Here is a 20,547-nt window from a genome sequence, read left to right as displayed (position 1 = left end):
TACCATGAGTGCAGGACAGAGACAGGGGAGTTGGATCACCGAATCACAGGATCACAGAACAATAGGGGGTTGGAAGGGGCCTCTGGAGATCATCTAGTCCAACTCCCCTGCCAGAACAGGGTCACCCAGAGAAGGTTGCACAGGAACGTGTCCAGGCGGGGTTTGAATGTCTCCAGAGAAGGAGACACCACCACCTCTCTGGGCAGCCTCTTCCAGGGCTCTGCCACCCTCACAGGAAAAAAGTTCCACCTTGTGTTTAGATGGAACTTCCTGTGTTCAAGTTTGTGTCCGTTACCTCTTGTCCCGTCACTGGGCATCACTGAAAAAAGACTGGTCCCATCCTCCTGACACCCACCCTTTAAGTATTTATAGGTGTTGATCAGATCCCCCCTCAGTCTTGTCTTCTCCAGACTAAAAAGACCCAAGTTCCTCAGCCTTTCCTCATCAGAGAGGTGTTCTAGTCCCCTCATCATCTTTGTAGCCCTTGCACCATCCAAACATGAAAGACCTCCTCCAGGCTCCAGCAGCAGAAGAAGGGTATTGAAGGGGTTTTGGGGGTGAGCTGGCATGTGATACCCTCACAGATCCTCACCAGTTTACTGCCTCCTGGGCAGATCTTACCAAGTTCTCCTGGGCTCCCACCGCTCTTTCACTGGAGCAACTTGCTCTTTGGTGCTGTCTGGAAAATTATTCTAAACATGTTGGCAGTGTCAGCCGTTAATCTTTTTGGCAGACTCATTTCCATTTAAGTTCAATGAACATCTCTGCAGCATATTCAGGAGGCTGCTCCGCTTCCATCAAAACTTTAGTTAAAATAGTACAGGATGAAAGAAAGAAAACATCCCACCCTTCTCCAGTGGGAGACATCAATGACTTCAGACCAGGAGAGAATAAATTGGTGATCTTAGACCTGTTGCCAGCAGTGAACAGCATGACTGGGGCAGGATCAGAGCTAAGCAGTGGTATGAGAAGAGAGACTGAATGAGATGCACATTCCTTCCTTCCTCTTCTCTGGCCTGGTCCCAGCAGCTGCTCACAGGAAAGCTGCTGCAAAAAACCCGCTTTTTTATCACAGGGAGAGATGGGACAGAGCTGACTTTCCAGCACATGTTGGAGTTGAGGGCAAAACAAGCACAAATTGCAGCTTTTTCTGTTGTTCCCTGCAAAAGCTGCATTTATCAGCTCTGGGCTATTAGAAGAGCATGTTCTGGGCTCTGTCAGGGGCTCAACACTAAAAAGCAAATACCAACAGGGTGTCCCTTTACAACACAAGGGTACCTTGAGTCAGGGAGCTGGCTGGTCATTCTTAGAAAAGCAGTGTTACTGCCTCAAAACATCCTCCTGCCTGCTTTAGGGAAAAAATAGTTCTCTTCCCTCTCACTCGAATCAGTCTTTCCTTTTTCCTGCTTTTCTTCCTGATGATTAGCAATTTAAATTAAACTGGGAGACCTGGAAACTGTAGAAGTATCCTGTACTGCCTTTCATTTCTCGAGATAACTGATTCACCCCAAGTGAATGCTATACTGGTTATGTGCAGAGGAGCACATCTTCCTGCCCTGCCCACGTCCCCCGGTGCCAGGAGGGCTGCCACATCGAGGCAGTCACCACCACAGCATTAAACTCTACTTAAAAGCTGATATGGAAATGAAAGGATTGGTTAGGGGCTGAAGAAAGATAAAGTATTGGTTTTCTCTTGTTTCAGACGGGGAATAGATATATTTAATTTCTTTTTGTATTGTTCTAGAAAAAAACACAAAGTCTAGTTATGTACAGAGTCTAAATGTGAGACTTTCCCTCCACTGAGCTGGCTCTGTGTGCCAGGGGGCACATCAGTGGAAGGAGAAAGAAGAAACTGTGTTTGTAGAATCCCTTTTCAGGTCATGAAATCCTGGTTTCAGGATGTTACCCTGTTTCCACCACCTGTTCCTGTGCGGTTTTTGCAGAGCAATGGGCTCAGAGGTGTTACAGCACCTAGGAAACAACAGCAAAGGAAACTACATCCCATACAGATATAACCCCAGAGGCATCAAATCTTCACCTAACCATAAAGCTGGTTTATGGAGTGGGCATCAGTGAAGGAAGAGGAACCAGAAAAGTGATGTGAACGTAGCAGGGTGGAAGGGCTTTCCTAGGTCCTGTCTACTGCTCTCACAGCCTGGCCATGCTGGAGGATCTCTGAAGTGATGCCTCCTCAACCCTTTCCCCAGATGCTGTTGGGTGCTGGCTCCTGATCCACTGTGAAAGCCACAGTTGCTCCATCACTTAACTTTCAGTGCTTGCAGAAGAGCCAGACCTGTTCATATCCCTTTGGCACCTTGACTAACAGCACCAGGAGAACAAGGGTTTAGGCACAAATCAGCTGCGCAGATGCCTTGGAGGGCATCGTGGGTTTTTCTGCAGTGACCCCAGTACAAACCAGGACCACTATATTTGTCTCCGTTACTGCTTTGGGGCAGAAGGGAAGAAATAGCACGTATCTGAGCAGTCCCTGCCTGATTATGCGGGTCTCGGTCTTTAAAAAGGTTTGGCCAGCACTGTGCCTTTGTGGAAGATCCCCTATCACCATAACAAGTGTTCAGTGTTTGTAACAAAAGACACCTCACGCCAGGCCTGGTTTGCTGCCATCGAAATCCCCAGCAGCTAACCTGCCCTCATGAAACCTGTGGCTGTGCCATGTAGGCCCCTTAATGGTCCGCAGCTGGAAGTGACATTTTCAATAGCGTGCAAAACATTTCAAATGTAATTAGAGGAGGAGAAGAGCTTTGGGGAAAGCAGAATCACTTTGACTGCTTGACTCTAGCAGTTGTATAATTTAGTGTCATGTAGGGAAATGTATTCTCTTCCCCAAGTGTCCTTATCCAAAAGAGCAGTTGTTTGTCCCATTTATCCTCCTTTCCAAAAGCTGACAACCAGGTGATGTTGGGCACGGACCCTCTGAGTCTGTCTGCAAGGTCTTCGCAGGATCGTTTTGCCTTTTTCCCAGGCTATGTTAAAAGCCCATGCTTTCCTGATGCTGCACAGACAGGTTGGAGTGCAAGCTCCTTGTTGTGTATTTCTGCAGTGATTAGCAGAATGGAGTCTGACTTTATAAGTAGTAGATGTAACACAGATAATGAAGTTACTGCTTCATTTAACTAAAACCCAAATCTGCAGCACCAGAAGTTCCCTTAGCCCCTCTTGGGAACAGACACCGCTTGCCCCAGCCTATATTCACCCCTAAAATATTAAGCTGTTCTGACACATGCGGAAATGTGGGAGGATGGGAGAAAAAGTGTGAGAATTAACTGAGTCTGGTGGTTTCACCACTCACTCACCAGGTACCTGGTCCCTGGTACCTTGCTTTAGTGAGTGTTAACCATTCCTTGCAAAGCAAGAGCTGGTGGGATCAAATGCCCGCTGGAGAACCACATCCAGGCTTGGATACACACATGGCCATGGAAGTTTAAACTGTCTCCACTTTTTGCACCCATACCAATTGATTTTCCTTTCTATCCCTTGTCTGTCTGTAGCAGATCTTATAGAATCATAGAATCATAGAATAGTTTGGGTTGGAAGGGATCTTAAAGATCATACCGTCTCCCCCCCTGCCCTGGGCAGGGACACCTCCCACCAGACCAGGTTGCTCAAAGCCCCGTCCAACTTGGCCTTGAACACCTCCAGGAATGGGGCAGCCACAGCTTCTCTGGGCAACCTGGGCCAGGGTCTCACCACCCTCACAGCAAAAAATTTCTCCCTGAGATCTCATCTCAATCTCCCCTCTTTCAGTTTAAAACCATTACCCCCTGTCCTATTGCTACACTCCCTGATAAAGAGTCCCTCCCCATCTCTCCTGCAGGCACCCTTCAGGTACTGGAAGGCCATTATAAGGTCGACCCAAAGCCTTCTCCAGGCTGAACAACCCCAACTCTCTCAGTCTGTCTTCATAGGAGAGGTGCTCCAGCCCTCTAATAATTTTCGTGGCCCTCTGCTGGACCCATTCCAACAGGTCCATGTCCTTCTTGCGTTGAGGACTCCACAATTGTAGACTGGAGACACAGTACTCCAGGTAGGGTGTCCCCAGAGTGGGGAGAGAATCACCTCCCCTGACCTGCTGGCCATGCTTCTTTTAATGCCCAGTCAAGGATAAAACTTGTCATTACTGGTGCTTATATTCCTCTAGGAGTAAAAGAAAAATCCTGCTTGGGACATTGACTGCTGAGGGGCCAGTGAAGAATTGCTGCTGGCCAGCCATTCACAACCATCATCCAGTGCTGCTCGGCACCCTAATTGCATTTTCTTTTCCTTTTCACTTTTTCTGAACCATAAAGTAATGACCATTGCAAGGACAGTTCATCAGCCTTGTGTCTTCTGACCTTTTTTATCCCCTACCTGGTTAGATGATCATCCATCCCTAAACCCCACCACAGGAGACATCACCCAGAAAGTGGTGGGAGTTTTGATAGCAGCTTAGATAACACTAGAAATGGAGCGCTAATTGTGAGGTGTTAAAATCATAGCATCTAGCTTTGCATCAGTACATCTCAAAACACTTTAAGAAGGTGAATAATTTTTATCCCTAATTTACATAATTGAAAATGAGGCACGGGGATGTGATTTATGCAAGGTCATTCAGCAAGCCAGTGGCGGAGTAAAAATAGATCCTTTTTGTATATCTCTCCTTTAGGATCGTGTTAATTCACACAGCAACATTTCTCATCGGAGCAGACAGGCAATGCAAAACCTCTCACAACCTTTGACAAAGGAAAAGCTTAACTCTTGGGACAGTTTCAGAAAATAGGTCTCCTCTCCCCTCTCCTCTGTTGTCTATGCAACTTAGAACCATAGAATCATAGAATCATCCAGGTTGGAAGAGACCCTTGGGATCATCGAGTCCAACCATCTACCCTACACTACAAAGTTCTCCTCTATACCATATCCCCTAACATCACATCTAAACGGCTCTTAAACACGCCCAGGGATGGTGACTCAACCACCTCCCTGGGCAGCCTGTTCCAATGCCCGACCACTCTTTCTCTGAAAAATTCTTTCCTAATGTTCAGTCTAAACCTACCCTGTTAGAGCTTGAAGCCATTCCCTCTCGTTCTGTCATTAGTTACCTGTGCGAAGAGACCAGCACCAACCTCTCTACCGTGTCCTTTCAAGTAGTTATAGAGAGTGATGAGGTCTCCCCTCAGCCTCCTCTTCCTCATACTAAACAGTCCCAGCTCCTTCAACCGCTCTTCATATGATTTGTTTTCCAGGCCCTTCACCAGCTTCATTGCCCTCCTCTGCACTCGCTCCAGCACCTCGATATCTCTCTTGTATTGAGGTGCCCAAAACTGGACACAATACTCGAGGTGTGGCCTCACCAGTGCTGAGTACAGGGGGACAATCACCTCCCTAACTTGCTCAGTCCAGGGTTTGACTCAGGTCAAAACCACCCATAAATTACTCTCAGACAAAAAAACCCCAAACCCTCACATCTTACAGATAAACTACTCCTGTGCAAAAACACTTAACGGCTCAGATAGATAGAACAGTGAAGTGAAGATATAACAGTTTCTCACATGGTATTCTTGCAATTGAAGCATATTTTTTTCTTTCATTGAGGCACACTTGATGCAAAAGCATTTAACAAGGGTGCAAGATAATTTGTCCCCAAGAGGAGCAAAGGAGCCTTGTAAAAGAGAGAAGTTTTCATAGAATCAATAATTCTACAGCTACATCTGGCCTTTTGGGCTCTTTCCACTCTGTAGTGAAGGGTTCTGCAGTTACAGGACGTTGTGAAGAAATGACTGGCCTGTGCAAGGTCAACACTGAAGTCTTCATCTTCTCTCCAAGTCTGATGTTTTGTTTCCTTACATTTTTCTTTTTTTTTCTATTTTATGTCAACTCTGGACTGTGAGATCTTTGTTGTGTCTTCTGCTTGTGCTGTAGTGCCTGTAGCTCATCTTTGTGGTAGGACGTGTAAGACGGAAGGTATCAAGGAAGATACCATGGATGCTAATTTTTTTTTTTAATCATGAGTCTGTGAAGACAGAGTAAGTGTTTCTTCTTAGCTCTTCTACTATTCTGATTATGGAGACATTTTCCAAAACCAATAGTTGGCTTCTTTTGCTCATCCTAGAGAGTTGTTACCACGTTGGCTCTTTAATGCTGTATTCAGTGCTTTATATAAAGTGAAAATTCTTAGAATTTCAGTGCTTATTTCCTGCAACAGACCCTGTAAGTCAACTTTGTCCCCCTGTACTCAGCACTGGTGAGGCCACACCTCGAGTATTGTGTCCAGTTTTGGGCACCTCAATACAAGAGAGATAACGAGGTGCTGGAGCGGGTACAGAGGAGGGCAACGAAGCTGGTGAAGAAATTGTACAAAGAACGATTGAGGGAGATGGGACTATTTAGTTTGAGGAAGAGGAGCCTGAGGGGAGACCTCATCACTCTCTATAACTACTTGAAAGGACTTTGTAGAGAGGTTGGTGCTGGTCTCTTCTCACAAGCAAATAATGATAGAACAAGAGGGAATGGATTCAAGCTCCAAGAGGGTAGGTTTAGACTGGACATTAGGAAGAAATTCTTCACAGTGAGAGTGATCAGACACTGGAACGGGCTGCCCAGGGAGGTGGTTGAGTCACCATCCTTGGATGAGTTTAAGAGTCGCTTAGATGTGGTGTTGGGGGATATGGTGTAGGAAAGAACTTTGTAGAGTAGGGTAGATGGTTGGGCTCGATGATCCCAAGGGTCTTTTCCAACCTAGATGATTCTATGATTCTATGATTCAACTGTTCAGACTGAGGTGACCTGGTTTATTCAGTTTAGAGAAGAGAAGGTGCCCGCATCACAGTCTGCAACTTCCTCATGGGGGACAGCGGAGGGGAAGGTCCTAATCTCCTCTCCCTGGTGACCAGCAATAGGACACGAAGAAATGGAATGAAGCTGCATTAGGGGAAGTTCTGACTGGACATTAGGAAAAGGTTCTTCTCCACTGAGAGGGTGGTTGGTCACTGCAACAGGCTCACCAAGGAAGCAGTCACGGCACCATGCCTGTCAGAGTTCAAAGAGTGTCTGGACAATGCTCTTAGTCATATGGTTTAGTTTTATGTGGTCCTGAGAGTTGCAGGGAGTTGGAGTCAATGAACCTTATGGGTCCCTTCCAACTCAAGGTATTCCATGATTCTATGACTGCTGAGCATAAGGAAGAAACCTGCCACTGAAGAGTAGACGAAGGTGCATGGCATGTGAGGAGGGCTCTGCAGCTCGGTGCTGGTGTCTCCTGAGAAGCTGAAGCCAGATTTTGGCAATCTGAAAGACTAAGGAACCACGGCACAGCTGCTGGCGTGCTACACAGGTCTGCAACTTGCACGCCCATTTGTGACTTATCCGAGGTGTGGACTTCAGTCCATCCAGAAACGTGCAGGAGTTGACGTTGTATTCCTCTGTACTGAGCCACCAACAAAACAGGGAAGATGATGGACTCTCCTGTCCTTGAGCAGTTTTACACATATATTTCTCATCCTCTCACTTTTCATTTAAAGCAGAAACTGCTCAACAAATCTGCCCCATGGATCAACAGAATTTATGAGGCAACAGTCAAGTGCAGAGAAGAGGGCTTAGAAAGGCCCATCTCAAGTCTGATAGTTGAGCAAATCCTTACAAAGGGCTGAAAAGGCAGATTGTTAGGCTTTTTTAAATAATTTATAACCTACAAGTGCCCAAAAGGCTGGAATCATGCCCATGACTTGCAGAAACATACCTCTGGAAGAGCCATTTGCTGTGAATTCAAGGCTTGTGCAATTTAAGATCTGATACAAGATGCTGCTCCTTAAAAATGTAGTTCCTTAAGAGAAAAGAAAGGAAAAGCAAGTGTATTCTAATTTTTTCCACTTGAATCCAGATCAAGAAAGGGGAATAAGATACTTTCTTCATTGGAAAAGCCACCCAAAAGGGGTCACTGGGGCAGTTAGCCCAGTTGAGTTAAAACTCAACTAGACAATGTCATAGCAGCTGGTGTAATTGAGAGAAGGGCCCTGTTGAGGCAAAGAAGAAGTTGGGCTGCATAACCTTGTTATTTACTTCTGTCTTTGCTCCTATAATAACACAGAGAAGTCTGGTTTATCCGTAATTAGACTCTTCCTGGCTCCCCTTGGCTGGTGGAAAGAGAGATAATCAAGAATCTGAAATTAGTGACTTTAGAAAGACTGCTTATCACTGGGGTTCAAATCTACTCAGGCAGATGAGGGAGCTAAATCCAGATTTCCCATATCTTCTTGTTGCAAGGAGAAAAAGGCAAGGAGAAAAAAAAAAAAAAAGAAAAAAAATCCTTTTTCTAGGTAAATAATTCCATTACTGAGATACTGAGAAACTTTAAGCTGTTCTTCCAGAATGGTGATTTAGTCCTTAAACCAGAGAAAAAATTGAGGCCTATATTTAGAAAGCCAGCATTTCTACAGACCTACAGATACTGATCTTGCATAAATGTAGAAGTAAATGAACTGAGATATGAGAAAATACATAGTGCCTATCTCAGATCAGGACTTGGGGAGTCTGGAAACGATTAAATTTGCTCAGGGAGTCTAAATATATTAGGTCGAACATCAGTATTTCAAAGTAAACAGGGGCAAGATAAAAAGACATGGACCAAAACTTGAAACTAAATTTCATTCACAGCAATTCAGTGTGACCAGAATCTTGCTGGTGGGCTCTAAACATCTAAAAAATCAGGAACCAGTTCCTTGAAATTGCAGTAGCAAAGTCTCTAAACTGCCTGTTTTCAAATGAGCGCCAACTTCCTCCCTAATCAATTTTACTGAAGTCAGAGGAATTAAATGGGGGCTTCATTCCTCCTTTATACCTCATGCAGAGATGCCACTCCGCAGTTTTTGTGGGGAAAAAGGCATTTAAAAGCTTTAAAGTGGGACTATAAAACTGACATGATTTTCCAGAGGAAGCAAACACCGTGTTTGCAATTTAAAGACCTTCTGACAGTCTTTGCCATTGCAATTACTGCCTCTTCAACTCTGAACACCCCACTGCAGTCAAGCTCCAGTGAAAGGATAAACAAAAGTGGGATGTGAACTGGGAGCGAAGCCACTGCAGCAAAACTTCGCTGGTGGGGACGGATGTTGAGCTGGACATCGTGGCAAAGTAGCCACCTTGGGCAAGCCGTTTAAATGTACTTTATCCTGAAATGGAGGCAGGTCAGTTGATTTCTTGCTGGGACCAGGTGATGCCTGAAAGAAAAAGAAGCTTTGCGATGTTTAGTAGTTCCCTTAACTAGCCCAGAGGTTCTAAAGCCACCTAATGTAAGTCAAAATAAGCTAATGCCATCATTGAGGCTGATTATTAAGAAAGTTAGGAAAAGAACATCAACCATGTTCCAAGAATTCAAGTGAGGAGCAATGGGGTAGACCAGCGTGAGGCTGAGTCTTCCACAGACCATAGGCGTTAGACATTTAGTCCAAAAAAGAAAAAAAAAAAACCTAAGGAAAGAACGATCAACATCTGATGCCTCAAAGTAATGGTAAATACAAGCACATTTTTATTTAATACCCAAAGTCCCCCAAGCATCTGACAAAAACCATACACAACCCTCGACCCTTGACCCAACTACTCCTTTCCAAAAAATAGAGCCAGGAATTTCTAACCAGTGGCACAGCCAATTTATATAAATTATATAGAGAGGGCAGGGATATATGCAAAGGATAGCTGTAGCTTGGGATCCCAGCAGTAATAAATACTCTACCCACCCAACAAACTGTCATGTTGCATTTTGTGAGGTTTGAGATAGGATGTGCCTTTCACATGACTAATGCAAGAACAATGAAGACAACATATGTTATGATTTAAGCTACAGTTGTCATGCTTTCTGGGGGGAAAAACAAGTACATTTTTGCTGTACAAAACCTGAGCGTGTTGCTTGTCCAAGGCTTAACCCTGCAGTCAGCTAGGTCTGGTAAAAGCCATAGCAACAATTATTTATAAATGGAAAGCAGTGATATTTGGGAAATAAGGAAAGAGAATATGAGGTTGCAATGTGTATTTATATTCACAATATGAAGCGGGTTTTTTTCAGGTTCTGGACACATGGTTTACTATTTTAGCTGACTTGTGGTGGCTATCTGGGTACGTGCTCTTAGCCCACAGCAATTTTAAACTAATTGAGCCTTCTTACTGCTTAGCCTAAAGCTAAGCTCTGTTACTTCCTTTTGCCACTAACCAAGAGCCTGCAGACAGCAATTACCATAGCTCAGCTGCAATGTGGTAACTCCCCAACCTGTATCAACAACATCGTCGGTGGCACAGAGACGGCGAACCGGCATCGCTTGTGCAAGAAGGAAAAGGCAGCAAAACAGCCTAGATTAACAGGGTTTGCTTGTCACGCAGCAGCGAGTAGACGCATGGGACTCATTGCCACAGGATGCTGTGGGTGATAAACCTCTCCTGGAGAGTTTGGACCAGCACTTGATTGAGGAAATTCACTGAAAATTACTTAGCAGACAAAAATGATGCCCGGTTCAGGTGATGCCCTGAGCTATGCATAGCAAGATGCAGAGGACTGGGGAAGGACTACACACTCAATTCCTCCTCTTCCTGGGGCACCCAACGATGCTTCTGTTGGAAACACTGCTGGGCTCAACCGGCCCGTGGTCTGACCCAGTTCTCATCTTCCTACATCCCATCTCATTCTTGTGCCTGAGCCCTAAGGATCAGCTCTGATCTGGTGGGTAGATTCCATTCTGTTTGCACGACCAGTCACCGGGGAGCCACCTTGCCTCTTGAGGAACACGTTCTTTTTTGTAGACATTTTAGCTGTTAATGTATTTGAAAACAAATCTGCAAGTCCATGTTGATTTATTGCTGCTCTCAGAAGGATATCCAAACCAGCCTTGCGACTGCACAGACGCCTGTTTGCTGAGCTAAAACTCCAGTGGGTATTTTGATAGCCCTTTCCATTTCTGCATCCACCCTGCAGATTCAAATAATAAGTGTTTTGGCAACAAAAATCAGGCAAAAGCAGCTCCCTTACTGCATTCAGCACCGGCTATATAACATAATATTACAGAGGTTAATCAATTAAATAGCCCTGTGTTGTGGGAGTAATAAATATGAGCCCAAAGCTTGCAGTGGCTGGGAATAAACAATGATTGGCAGGTCGATGGTTGTATTTCCCATATTTCATAGCAGACAGAGGCTACAATAAGATTTCTATTTTTTTTTTTCAATAAAAATAAGGAGGCAAGCTTCCAGTGGGAGAGTCTGATCCAGAGGTAGCGTCTTTATATAGATATTGCATGAGATACCGCCTTCCCCATCTGCCACAACTGGGAGAAGTCACGATGATGATGGCCAGCACGTGTCCATACTGACACATAACCCCAGCCCAGCCATAAACCCTCCGCCTCAGTACAACCAGGTGACCACTGGATGGTCCTGCTGCCATTCCTCCCTACCAGGGACTTCAATAAATACTGCTGCCCAAACCACCTTGTTTGGTGGGCCTACAGGAGCCACCAAGCTTCACCTTCAGGCTGCAGCAAGGGCCTGCCATTAGCGACCAAGTCATCATTAATGCAAGATCCTCTCTTTCAGAGGAAGATGGGATGGGATGAGATTTCATGACAGCAGTGTGAGTGATGCATTTGTTACAAGACGCTGCTTGGGGCCTGAATAACAACACAAATGACTACGACGGTGGTACTGAGTGCTGCTCTGCTGTTTGTGAAACCGGTCAGGGTGTCCAACAGCAGGAAACTGTCACAATCTCGTTCAGCAGGGCACTGCGTAGTCACTGGCTGATGTAGTGATTTTAATAAAGACAGACACAGATCTTTATTTCTATCTTCTGAAGCTCACTGTGTTATGCCAGGCTGCATTACCCCGTGTGTCAGTGTCAGGCTGACAGCATTAAAGTGCTCAGAAAGCACCATACTGGCCCGGGAAAAAGGTACCACGTTAATAGAGTCAGTGTGTTGGGATGACAGGCGGGATGGCTTTGCTTTGGAGGAGCTGTCATTATCCATGCTGCAGTGGTGGCTGTAAGCGTAGGCTGAAGCTGGGGACCCATTAGAGAAGATATTACACCAGCATGGGGGGAAAAATGGTCTCCTGAGTGAAGAGGTTACGTCTAGACAGGCAAGAAGACCGCCTTTCCTTAAGTAAAAACATCGTCCCAGCCTCTCCCACCCCCTCAAGTCACCACCCTGACCTTTGTTGTCATGCCAGATCCGCACTTTGCAGAGATCTCCCAGGCTCAGCATGTCTGAGAAGCTGAATTCGTCCATCTGGTTCCTCTCAAACTTGTTAGACTTGTTGGACTCCTTCAGAGCCAGGGTCCCGCTGTCCCCGTACTCCCCAAACAGGATCAAGGACACGTTGGCGTCAGTGCCTGCTCCTGGAAGGAGAGAGCAAGGCACATCACCACGAGTTGACACCCAGCCCCCAGTTGCATGGAAATGGAGGCAGCAAAGACAGGCTGGAAGAGGCTGCAGTGAAGCTCAGGGTTATCTGAGCACAGACAAGGCATTTCAGTGAATTTGTGCAGAATCCTGCAAGGAGGACACCTTGCAGGCTAACAAGCCACCCTTCCAGCCCGTCCCCCAAATACAGCTGGAATGCTTCGCCCTTGTGTTCAAGGTATGGTGACCATGATGACAGCAGTACTAATGGGCAGTAGGAGTATCTGCTCATGATGACTTTCTTCTCCCAAGTCACAGGCAATAGGACACGAGGAAACAGTCTCAAGTTGCACCAGGGGAGGTTCAGATTGGATATCAGGAACAATTTTTACATGGAAAGGGTTACTAAGCCTTGGAATGGGCTGGCCGGGGAAGTGGTTGAGGCACCATCCCCGGAGGTATTCAAAAGATGGTTTGACATAGAGCTTAGTGACATGATTTAGTGATGGGTTGTGGGGTTTTTTTGGTTTGTTTGGTTTTGGTTTTTTTTTTTTAATCACAGTTAGGCTGATGGTTGGACTAGATAATCTTAAAGGTCCCTTCCAACCTGGAAAATTCTATGATTCTATGATTCTATGGACCACTGGGCATCACTTCGCTTTGCAGAGAGTGTCCATGCCATGACTCCTATTTTTCCAAGGTGGCTTCGGAAGCAAGGTGACGTACCCAGCAACATCCAGCAATTTATGAAAGAGCATTAAAGAACATATTTTAACTTTTCTAGCTATAAAGTGATAGTACTCATTGTCCTGGGCTGCCCACTGGGCCACAGTCCCTCTTCCACGCCGTGGGCTCCTTCTGCAGTCCCACAGCCTCCTCCAAGCTGTCCTGTAGCACCCAGGGCACTTCAGCTGGGGTCTGTCTCGCACTGCTCTCCCTGTGTCTTATGGCACAGAGATTTGAAAGCAAAGTGCAGATCATCCACCAGACCACTACAGCATCTTGTGGCCCACTTTCCCTTCCCTTCTTTCTCTATTCCTGTTTCTCAAAATACTGTCCATGCTGCATTTAATGGAAAAAGTCGCAGTTTCTCACACACCAGTTTGCCCCACCAACTCCCACCTCTTCTTATGTATATGTTAGGAAAAGAATAATTTCTAAGATTATAGATTATCTAAGATATATATATAGATTATTAATAATTTCTAAATTATTACCTGATATTGAATTTCATATGCCCATTACTGTTCCTATTTTGCCACGGAAAACAGCCATGCTGTCAATTTTCCTGACTTTTGGAGAGTTCAAGGCCAAACCATCACCTGTAGTGACCTTACGAACATTTTAGCTTAAAGTGTTACAACATTTTTACCTGGCACTACTTATAATTTGACCCAAATTATTGGTTTTATATGATTGATGCCATAATAAAAAAGCAGATTCATAGAAAGAAGTTTGATTCCACATGGGCAGACATTCATTGCTGTGTCAGATAAAAAGCCCTTGAATTTTGGAAAATGAAAATGAGATCATCAAACCCAAATCTGTCTTACAAAAACTCAGCATCTGCTGCCCTCAGTTAGATAGCCCAGCTTGGAAAACTCTAACCCCCTGCCAAGCCATTTCTTACACAAGAGTATCGTAAATCCACTTTGGGCCACAGGGACAGTATTTCCCACAACTCCATTCACAACACAACGCAGAGACAAAGCTGGGGAGAATGAAAACTTTTTGAGAAAGCTACCACTTCTTTGGGATAATTATTTGAATACAGAAATTAGGAAGAAATCACAACTTTTCTTATAGAAGGACTGAAAAAAATGCTGTAAGAAAAAAATTAACAAGAGGAGAAAAAGAGTCATACAGAGAAAAAGCAAAGCAAAATTTGGTGTCCACGTGAAAAAATTGCCTATGTTAAATTAGGGCTAATTTTCAGCAGTTCCCTGGGAAGGACTTAAGAAGGAAGAGAAAGCATCAGGGATTCAGGCAGTTCATCTGGCAGTACCTTTTATGACCCCAAAGCTTGCTGAGGTGAGGAACAAAGCAAACTGAAGTCCATTTCCTTACAAGGAGCAGGCTCCCAATTAATGCAAGGTCTCAAAAAGCACAGAGCCAACTGTTTCTTAGCAAAACCTTCCCTGCAGGAAGAAGCTTATGGAGGCCTCATGACGTGACATTTCTCTCACTAGCAATTAGCAGGAGATGGGAAAGAAAAGCACAGAAATTGCTGAATCAATATACATTTCACCTATTTGGGTCTCTGATTTTTTTTTGTTGTTGTTGTTAATTCCAGGAATCTGTCAGGCACATTTAGGAGCCGTAACCAATCCAACAAATGAAGAGGTGAAGGTTCTGTGGTTGCACAAGCCTTAACTGGCAATGAGTGCAGTAGCTCACGGGTCGATACTGGGGTCTGCAGCACTGAGCTTTGTCATCAACACCCTAAACAATGCCAGAGTGCATCCTCAGCAGATTGTCGGATAACATCAAGTTTGGGGGAGTAAACTGACATGCTGAATGGCAGAATTCCAACCCAGATGGACGTTGAGAAACTTGAGGACTGGGCAAGCAGAAATCCCATGAAGTTCAGCAAGGAGAAACGCAAAGTTCTGCATCTGGGATGGAATAAGCCCTGCACGTGTTCGTGCTGGGGAGTTGATGAAGACCCAGAGGTTATAGCAATAACATTCATATTCAGGTTGAATGTGAGCTAACAGCAAGTTCTCAGTGTTCAACCACGCAAAACGTGTATTTGGCTACATCTGGAGCAGTGTGGCCAGCAGCTGAAGGAAGGCTCCTATTCCCTTTGCTCAGCACTGAGGAGCTCATACTTTCATCACATTGGCAGTTTGGGTCCCTGGGTCATGTCAGGACACTGGGAATGGCTCAGCAGATGGTTGCCAAGATGGATGGGAGCTAGGGCATGCAACTGTGAGAAGAGGCCAAGGGAGATGAGTTGGGTCAGCTGAACAAGGGCCCCTTGACCACATGGAGGGACAGTGATAACGATGACAGGATTGTGTGCTGTGGAGAAGTCAGACCATGCCTCAAGGAGCCACAACCACAAATTCCTGGGGAGGTTCAGACTGGGCATCAGGAAAACAATCCATTTCTTAGGAACATGGTACAAGTTTGGATCAGGTGCCTGGGGAGGTGGTGGCATCACCATCCCTGGAGGTGTCCAAGGCTTGGCTGGGCAGAGTCTTAGCCAGTGCTGGCAATAGTCCTTTGAGCGCGAAGATGGATGGAATGACTTCCAGAGGCCCCTTCCAACAAAAGTGACTATGACTTTATGATCCTTTTTGAGCAGCTGCATCATTTTTAAACAAACTGTAGGCTTGAGTCACAGCTTTCTGAGGCCAAAGAATGTCCTTCTTTTGACTTAACAGAGCCTTGGATAAGGCACTGGGAACTGACATCAACCATCCTAAATTATGTAATTTGTAGGCTGTAACTGAGCTGACAGCATATTAATTAATCTTACAACAGCAGAGATAAAAGCCTCCTGCTTCGTTAATGCTTGAAAAATGAGAAAGCAGTATTTATTCTTTCTCCATCTTTATTGCATTACCATGTATATGATGCCTGCGTATAGAATAGAGAAAGTCTCCATAAATCAAAATAAATGGCAAGGGCATTTTTGTGCTGCAGAAAGAGCCGTGAGGTGGTCCGGCTCTATTGCAGCTGTGTCTGTGGGTCACACCTTGAAGAAAATGAGATTGTGAGTTTCTTCTCTTACAAGATCAAAAGTAAACCAAGATCTTGGTTTTAACCGGCGATTACCCATCTGACTTGGCATGTGCCTGCCATAGCAACCTCTCCTCCCCTTATCTGTGTGTGTCTGAGGTACTTTTGGTGGCCTCTGGATTTGATCTTTGAAAGAGAGAAGATTTGAGCTTTGCAAGAGGGGAGTCTTTCCCTGACACAGCCTCTGTATGTTACATGGTCATCCAACTTGAATGACTTCTGGAAAGCCAAACTTAAAGGTAAATTAAAGGTTTCCTTGAGGAACAAGTAAAACAGGACTGTTGTTAAATATGTGTGTATGGTGAGGAGGAAACTACTGATGCTTCCTCGTTCACTGCAGGACAATTTTTGTGCGGTTCATTTTCCTCAACTTTTACTGTCTAACCTAACCGTGCTGGCTCTGTCTGAATCTGACAGAGTGACAGAGACCCTCCAGAGGATGATCCAGACCACCGATTGAGACTCCTCTCCCAGATGAATTGACCAGAGACAGTCTAGACTAGAAGGAGTTAAGACCACAAGTATAATTTTTGGGGAGTGACAAATAGATGAGACGAATCCTACCCTACATTTTCTTTTTTTGTTTGTTTCAAAGCCTCTGGTGCACTGGGAAGCTGAAAGCCATTGCAAAGAAAAACTTCATACTTAGAAATAAACACGTCTGATTCTATGCACTGTGGAGTATTGCTGTCCCTAAACAACGTCAGTGTGGCAGGAGATGATACAACATGTTTAAACTAACCATCAAGTATAAGACGTCTCTTTTCCTGAATTGGACCAACCAGAAATAATCATGGAATACATAATGATCAAAGAGGGGAGATGGCTCATTACTTGTAACCTCTTTAGATAAGCTGGATAAAGTTCACAATTATGTCAGTGTGCTGTGTGATCTAATCACAAACAGACTCTCTGAAACCCCTCTGCTCTTTCCTACTGGTTGTCTCTCCTCATAATGAAATAAAATGTTTCATCATTAATACCCGTCATCCTTCATTCAATGGGAAGGGCAGATCTGTCTGCTGTTGCTGTCATCTTCTATTCTCCTCTCGTTTCTGTTTCCGTCGCCTTTGTGAGTTAGGGCTGGATTTCACAAAAAGGTCACAGAAAGATCTACTGTTATACTCGATGGATTGCCAGATACATAAACAAATCTTCCTCTCTCTCCTTTGTTTTTCGTATTTCACTACATGTTTTTCCGACAAGCAGCAGGCAGAGCAGAAAGATAGATAAAAAATGGTGAGGTGGCATGAAGACACTCTGCCAGGAGAATTTTGATATTCTCATATCAAGACTCACAAACTGCATAAATTACTGCTGGTAAATGGAAAGGAAAGGAAAGGAAAGGAAAGGAAAGGAAAGGAAAGGAAAGGAAAGGAAAGGAAAGGAAAGGAAAGGAAAGGAAAGGAAAGGAAAGGAAAGGAAAGGAAAGGAAAGGAAAGGAAAGGAAAGGAAAGGAAAGGAAAGGAAAGGAAAGGAAAGGAAAGGAAAGGAAAGGAAAGGAAAGGAAAGGAAAGGAAAGGAAAGGAAAGGAAAGGAAAGGAAAGGAAAGGAAAGGAAAGGAAAGGAAAGGAAAGGAAAGGAAAGGAAAGGAAAGGAAAGGAAAAGGAAAGGAAAGGAAAGGAAAGGAAAGGAAAGGAAAGGAAAGGAAAGGAAAGGAAAGGAAAGGAAAGGAAAGGAAAGGAAAGGAAAGGAAAGGAAAGGAAAGGAAAGGAAAGGAAAGGAAAGGAAAGGAAAGGAAAGGGAGATAGAGATCAGGAGGTGATTATGTGCACTGGTGTTGCAGAATCCCCATTGAGGGCCAAGCTTCCAACAAAGGTGTCTGCAAGAAAATGTCTAACTTGCCCCATTTTGGCATGAGGAGGCCTGTATGTGATTGCAGCTTTCATTCAGCAGCCTGACAGAAGGTCTCATGAAAAGAGGAAGTGATCCCAGGAAATGACATAGAAATCCCATTTCTTGGCTCTTGAAGCGCTGCAGCTTTCTTTATACTCTGTTCCACCTCTTCTATCTGGTGTGCATTTAGGGTTGGTTTTTCACGTCCTGAGATAAACGGTGTCAAAACACTTTGAAACGGAGGTGAACTATTGCTTGGGCAAAAGCAGATAGTGCTGACTGAAAAGCTGGACCCCACCAGCTTTCAACGTAGCCTTTTTTCTGCCCTATGTGGATGGCCCTGACCTGACCAAAAAGAAAAAGGGAGCTCCTGACCATTGCAATATGGTCTAGCAATAACTTCTGTTAACATGGCTTCAGAGGGAGAAGCAAGCAACCAAATCTAGGCTTTGTGTCTAAATATTTTAAGCCCAGTGCTCAGATGAGGATGAATTCTGCAGCATAAGAGTCATGATGAACAGCCAGCCAAAACCGAGGTGTTCCAGCACAGTAGGGCTAAATTATGCTTTTTTAAAAAAAATATTTTCAAATTATGCAGATGTTTTCCACTGTTAAAAGTCAAACTTCATACTAGAAAAGTCATAAAACATCCACCATGGACTTGCCTCCAACATCACTGGTTTTAACCTGAAGACTGTATGTCGTGTCCTCCATCATCTGCTCATCACTTATCACAGCTGGCATCTCACACACAAGACTTCCCTTGGCGTTTTTCAGCTTTGACAGCCATTCACCATAGGTAAATGTGGCCACTTCTTGATTAGTCAGGTTCTTCAGGATGATCTGTGAAGAATCGAAACAAGGGAAAAAACTTCAGTTGAAATTCAACTACCATTTGAACCGTTCTGCCCCACTACTCTGCTCTCATCTGGAGTCCTGTGTCCAGCTCTGGAGTCCTCAACACAGGAAGGTCCTCCAACACATGGACCTGTTGGAATGGGTCCAGTGGACAGCCACGAAAATGATTAGAGGGCTGGAGAACCTCTCCTATGAAGACAGACTGAGAGAGTTGGGGTTGTTCAGCCTGGAGAAGAGAAGGCTCCGGGGAGACCTCATAGTGGCCTTCCAGTACCTGAAGGGGGGCTACAGGAGAGATGGGGAGGGACTCTTTGTCAGGAAGTGTAGCAATAGGATGAGGCGTAATGATTTTGAATTGAAAGAAGGGAGATTTAGATTAGATACCAGAAAAAAATTCTTTGCTATGAGGGTGGTAAGACCCTGGCCCAGGTTGCCCAGAGAAGCTGTGGCTGCCCCATCCCTGGAGTTGTTCAAGACCAGGTTGGACAGGGCTTTGAGCAACCTGGTCTGGTGGGAGGTGTCCCTGCCCATGGCAGGGGAGTTGGAACTGGATGATCTTTAAGGTCCCTTCCAACTCAAATCATTCTATGATTCTATGATTTGAACGAGGGTAAAGATCAAACCTATAAAGTGCGCAGTGTGGTACGACACAGATAGATCTTAGTCATAGCTCCAAAACCTATACTGAGCTCTTCTGGGCTAGATGGAGCTCTCTGCTATGGACAGTATTTGCTGTGGTGACTTATTTTGAGAAATGGGCTTCATAATATTGGACCTTTTCACGCTTGGGGTGAAGCATAGGAATAAATTTGCTCCTCTGACACAAGTTACAGGCAAAACTCATCTCTAAGAGAGTCAGACCTTTCCTGGAAGGCAGTATGGAATTCAGTCTAAAGAAGAAGTAGCAGAGAATTATTGCAAACCACACTACTTCTCCTTGTACACAGCATCTTTCTTTTGCCTGCCTCCTGTGTGCAGACACGCAGCGATCATTGTAGAGATATGCAAACCAGCTCCAAACAAGTTAAAGCAAGGCACAAGATAAAATTAGGCCAGAAAAACTTAATGCTTCACACTCTTCTCTGTCTGGGAAAAGGTGGCAGAACAAACAGTATGCAACAGATATTAGTCACACTGTCTAATGTGTCACGGGAAGGAGCTCGGATGCTGTGGTGATAAGAACAGGATAGGAACCTACTTAAAACAAGTCAGTGAGTTACTCCAACAAACACCTAATAAAACACCCACCTTTACGTGTCCTGTTGAATGTGGGCTCAGTGGAGCATCAGTCTTCTGGGAGAAAGGTGTTACACTTGCCTACAGCAAAAACCTAGCAGTAAATTCTCACCAAATTCAAGGAGTTGGAAGGAAAGGAGGAGACAGGGCTGCAAATTACCATTTTTGTTACCATCTAACAGAAACAGAGACCATACTTGAGTGAAGGAAGCAGTGCATCAAGAAGCAGTGTCTTGGGAGGCACATCTCTGCAAAGGCCATGGGGATGTGAGCCCAGGCGCATCAGAGAAGTGCGACAGGATATTAGGAAGAAATGAATCATGGAGTCATGGAAACATGTTAAGTTAAAAGGGACACCTAGAGGTGCCTAGTCCCACCTCCTGCTTCAAGAAGAGCTAACTGCAAGGCCATGCCCAACTAAGTTTTGAAAATCTTTAAGGGTGGGGATTCCCGCAACACTGTGGGCCTCCCTCCTTGGCCTGCATCATTCTCATTG

At 44.8% G+C, this 20,547-nt stretch overlaps 1 protein-coding gene across 1 annotated transcript in view; it reads right to left on the bottom strand.

Annotated features, from left to right (window-relative positions):
• Positions 1 to 20,547, bottom strand: part of LOXHD1 (lipoxygenase homology PLAT domains 1) — an 85,194-nt gene that overhangs the window by 8,170 nt on the left and 56,477 nt on the right. The window contains exons 21-22 of the mRNA XM_074165997.1: positions 18,623 to 18,800; positions 12,185 to 12,370 (exon numbers count right to left, since the gene is read on the bottom strand). Of these exons, the coding sequence (XP_074022098.1) occupies positions 12,185 to 12,370; positions 18,623 to 18,800 (364 nt within the window). The remainder of the gene's footprint in view (positions 1 to 12,184; positions 12,371 to 18,622; positions 18,801 to 20,547) is intronic.

Source organism: Numenius arquata, chromosome Z (assembly GCF_964106895.1).
Source record: "Numenius arquata chromosome Z, bNumArq3.hap1.1, whole genome shotgun sequence".
Taxonomy (NCBI): domain Eukaryota; kingdom Metazoa; phylum Chordata; class Aves; order Charadriiformes; family Scolopacidae; genus Numenius; species Numenius arquata.
The sequence above is the reverse complement of the archived record's forward strand: the minus strand, read 5'-3'. Positions and strand labels throughout refer to the sequence as shown.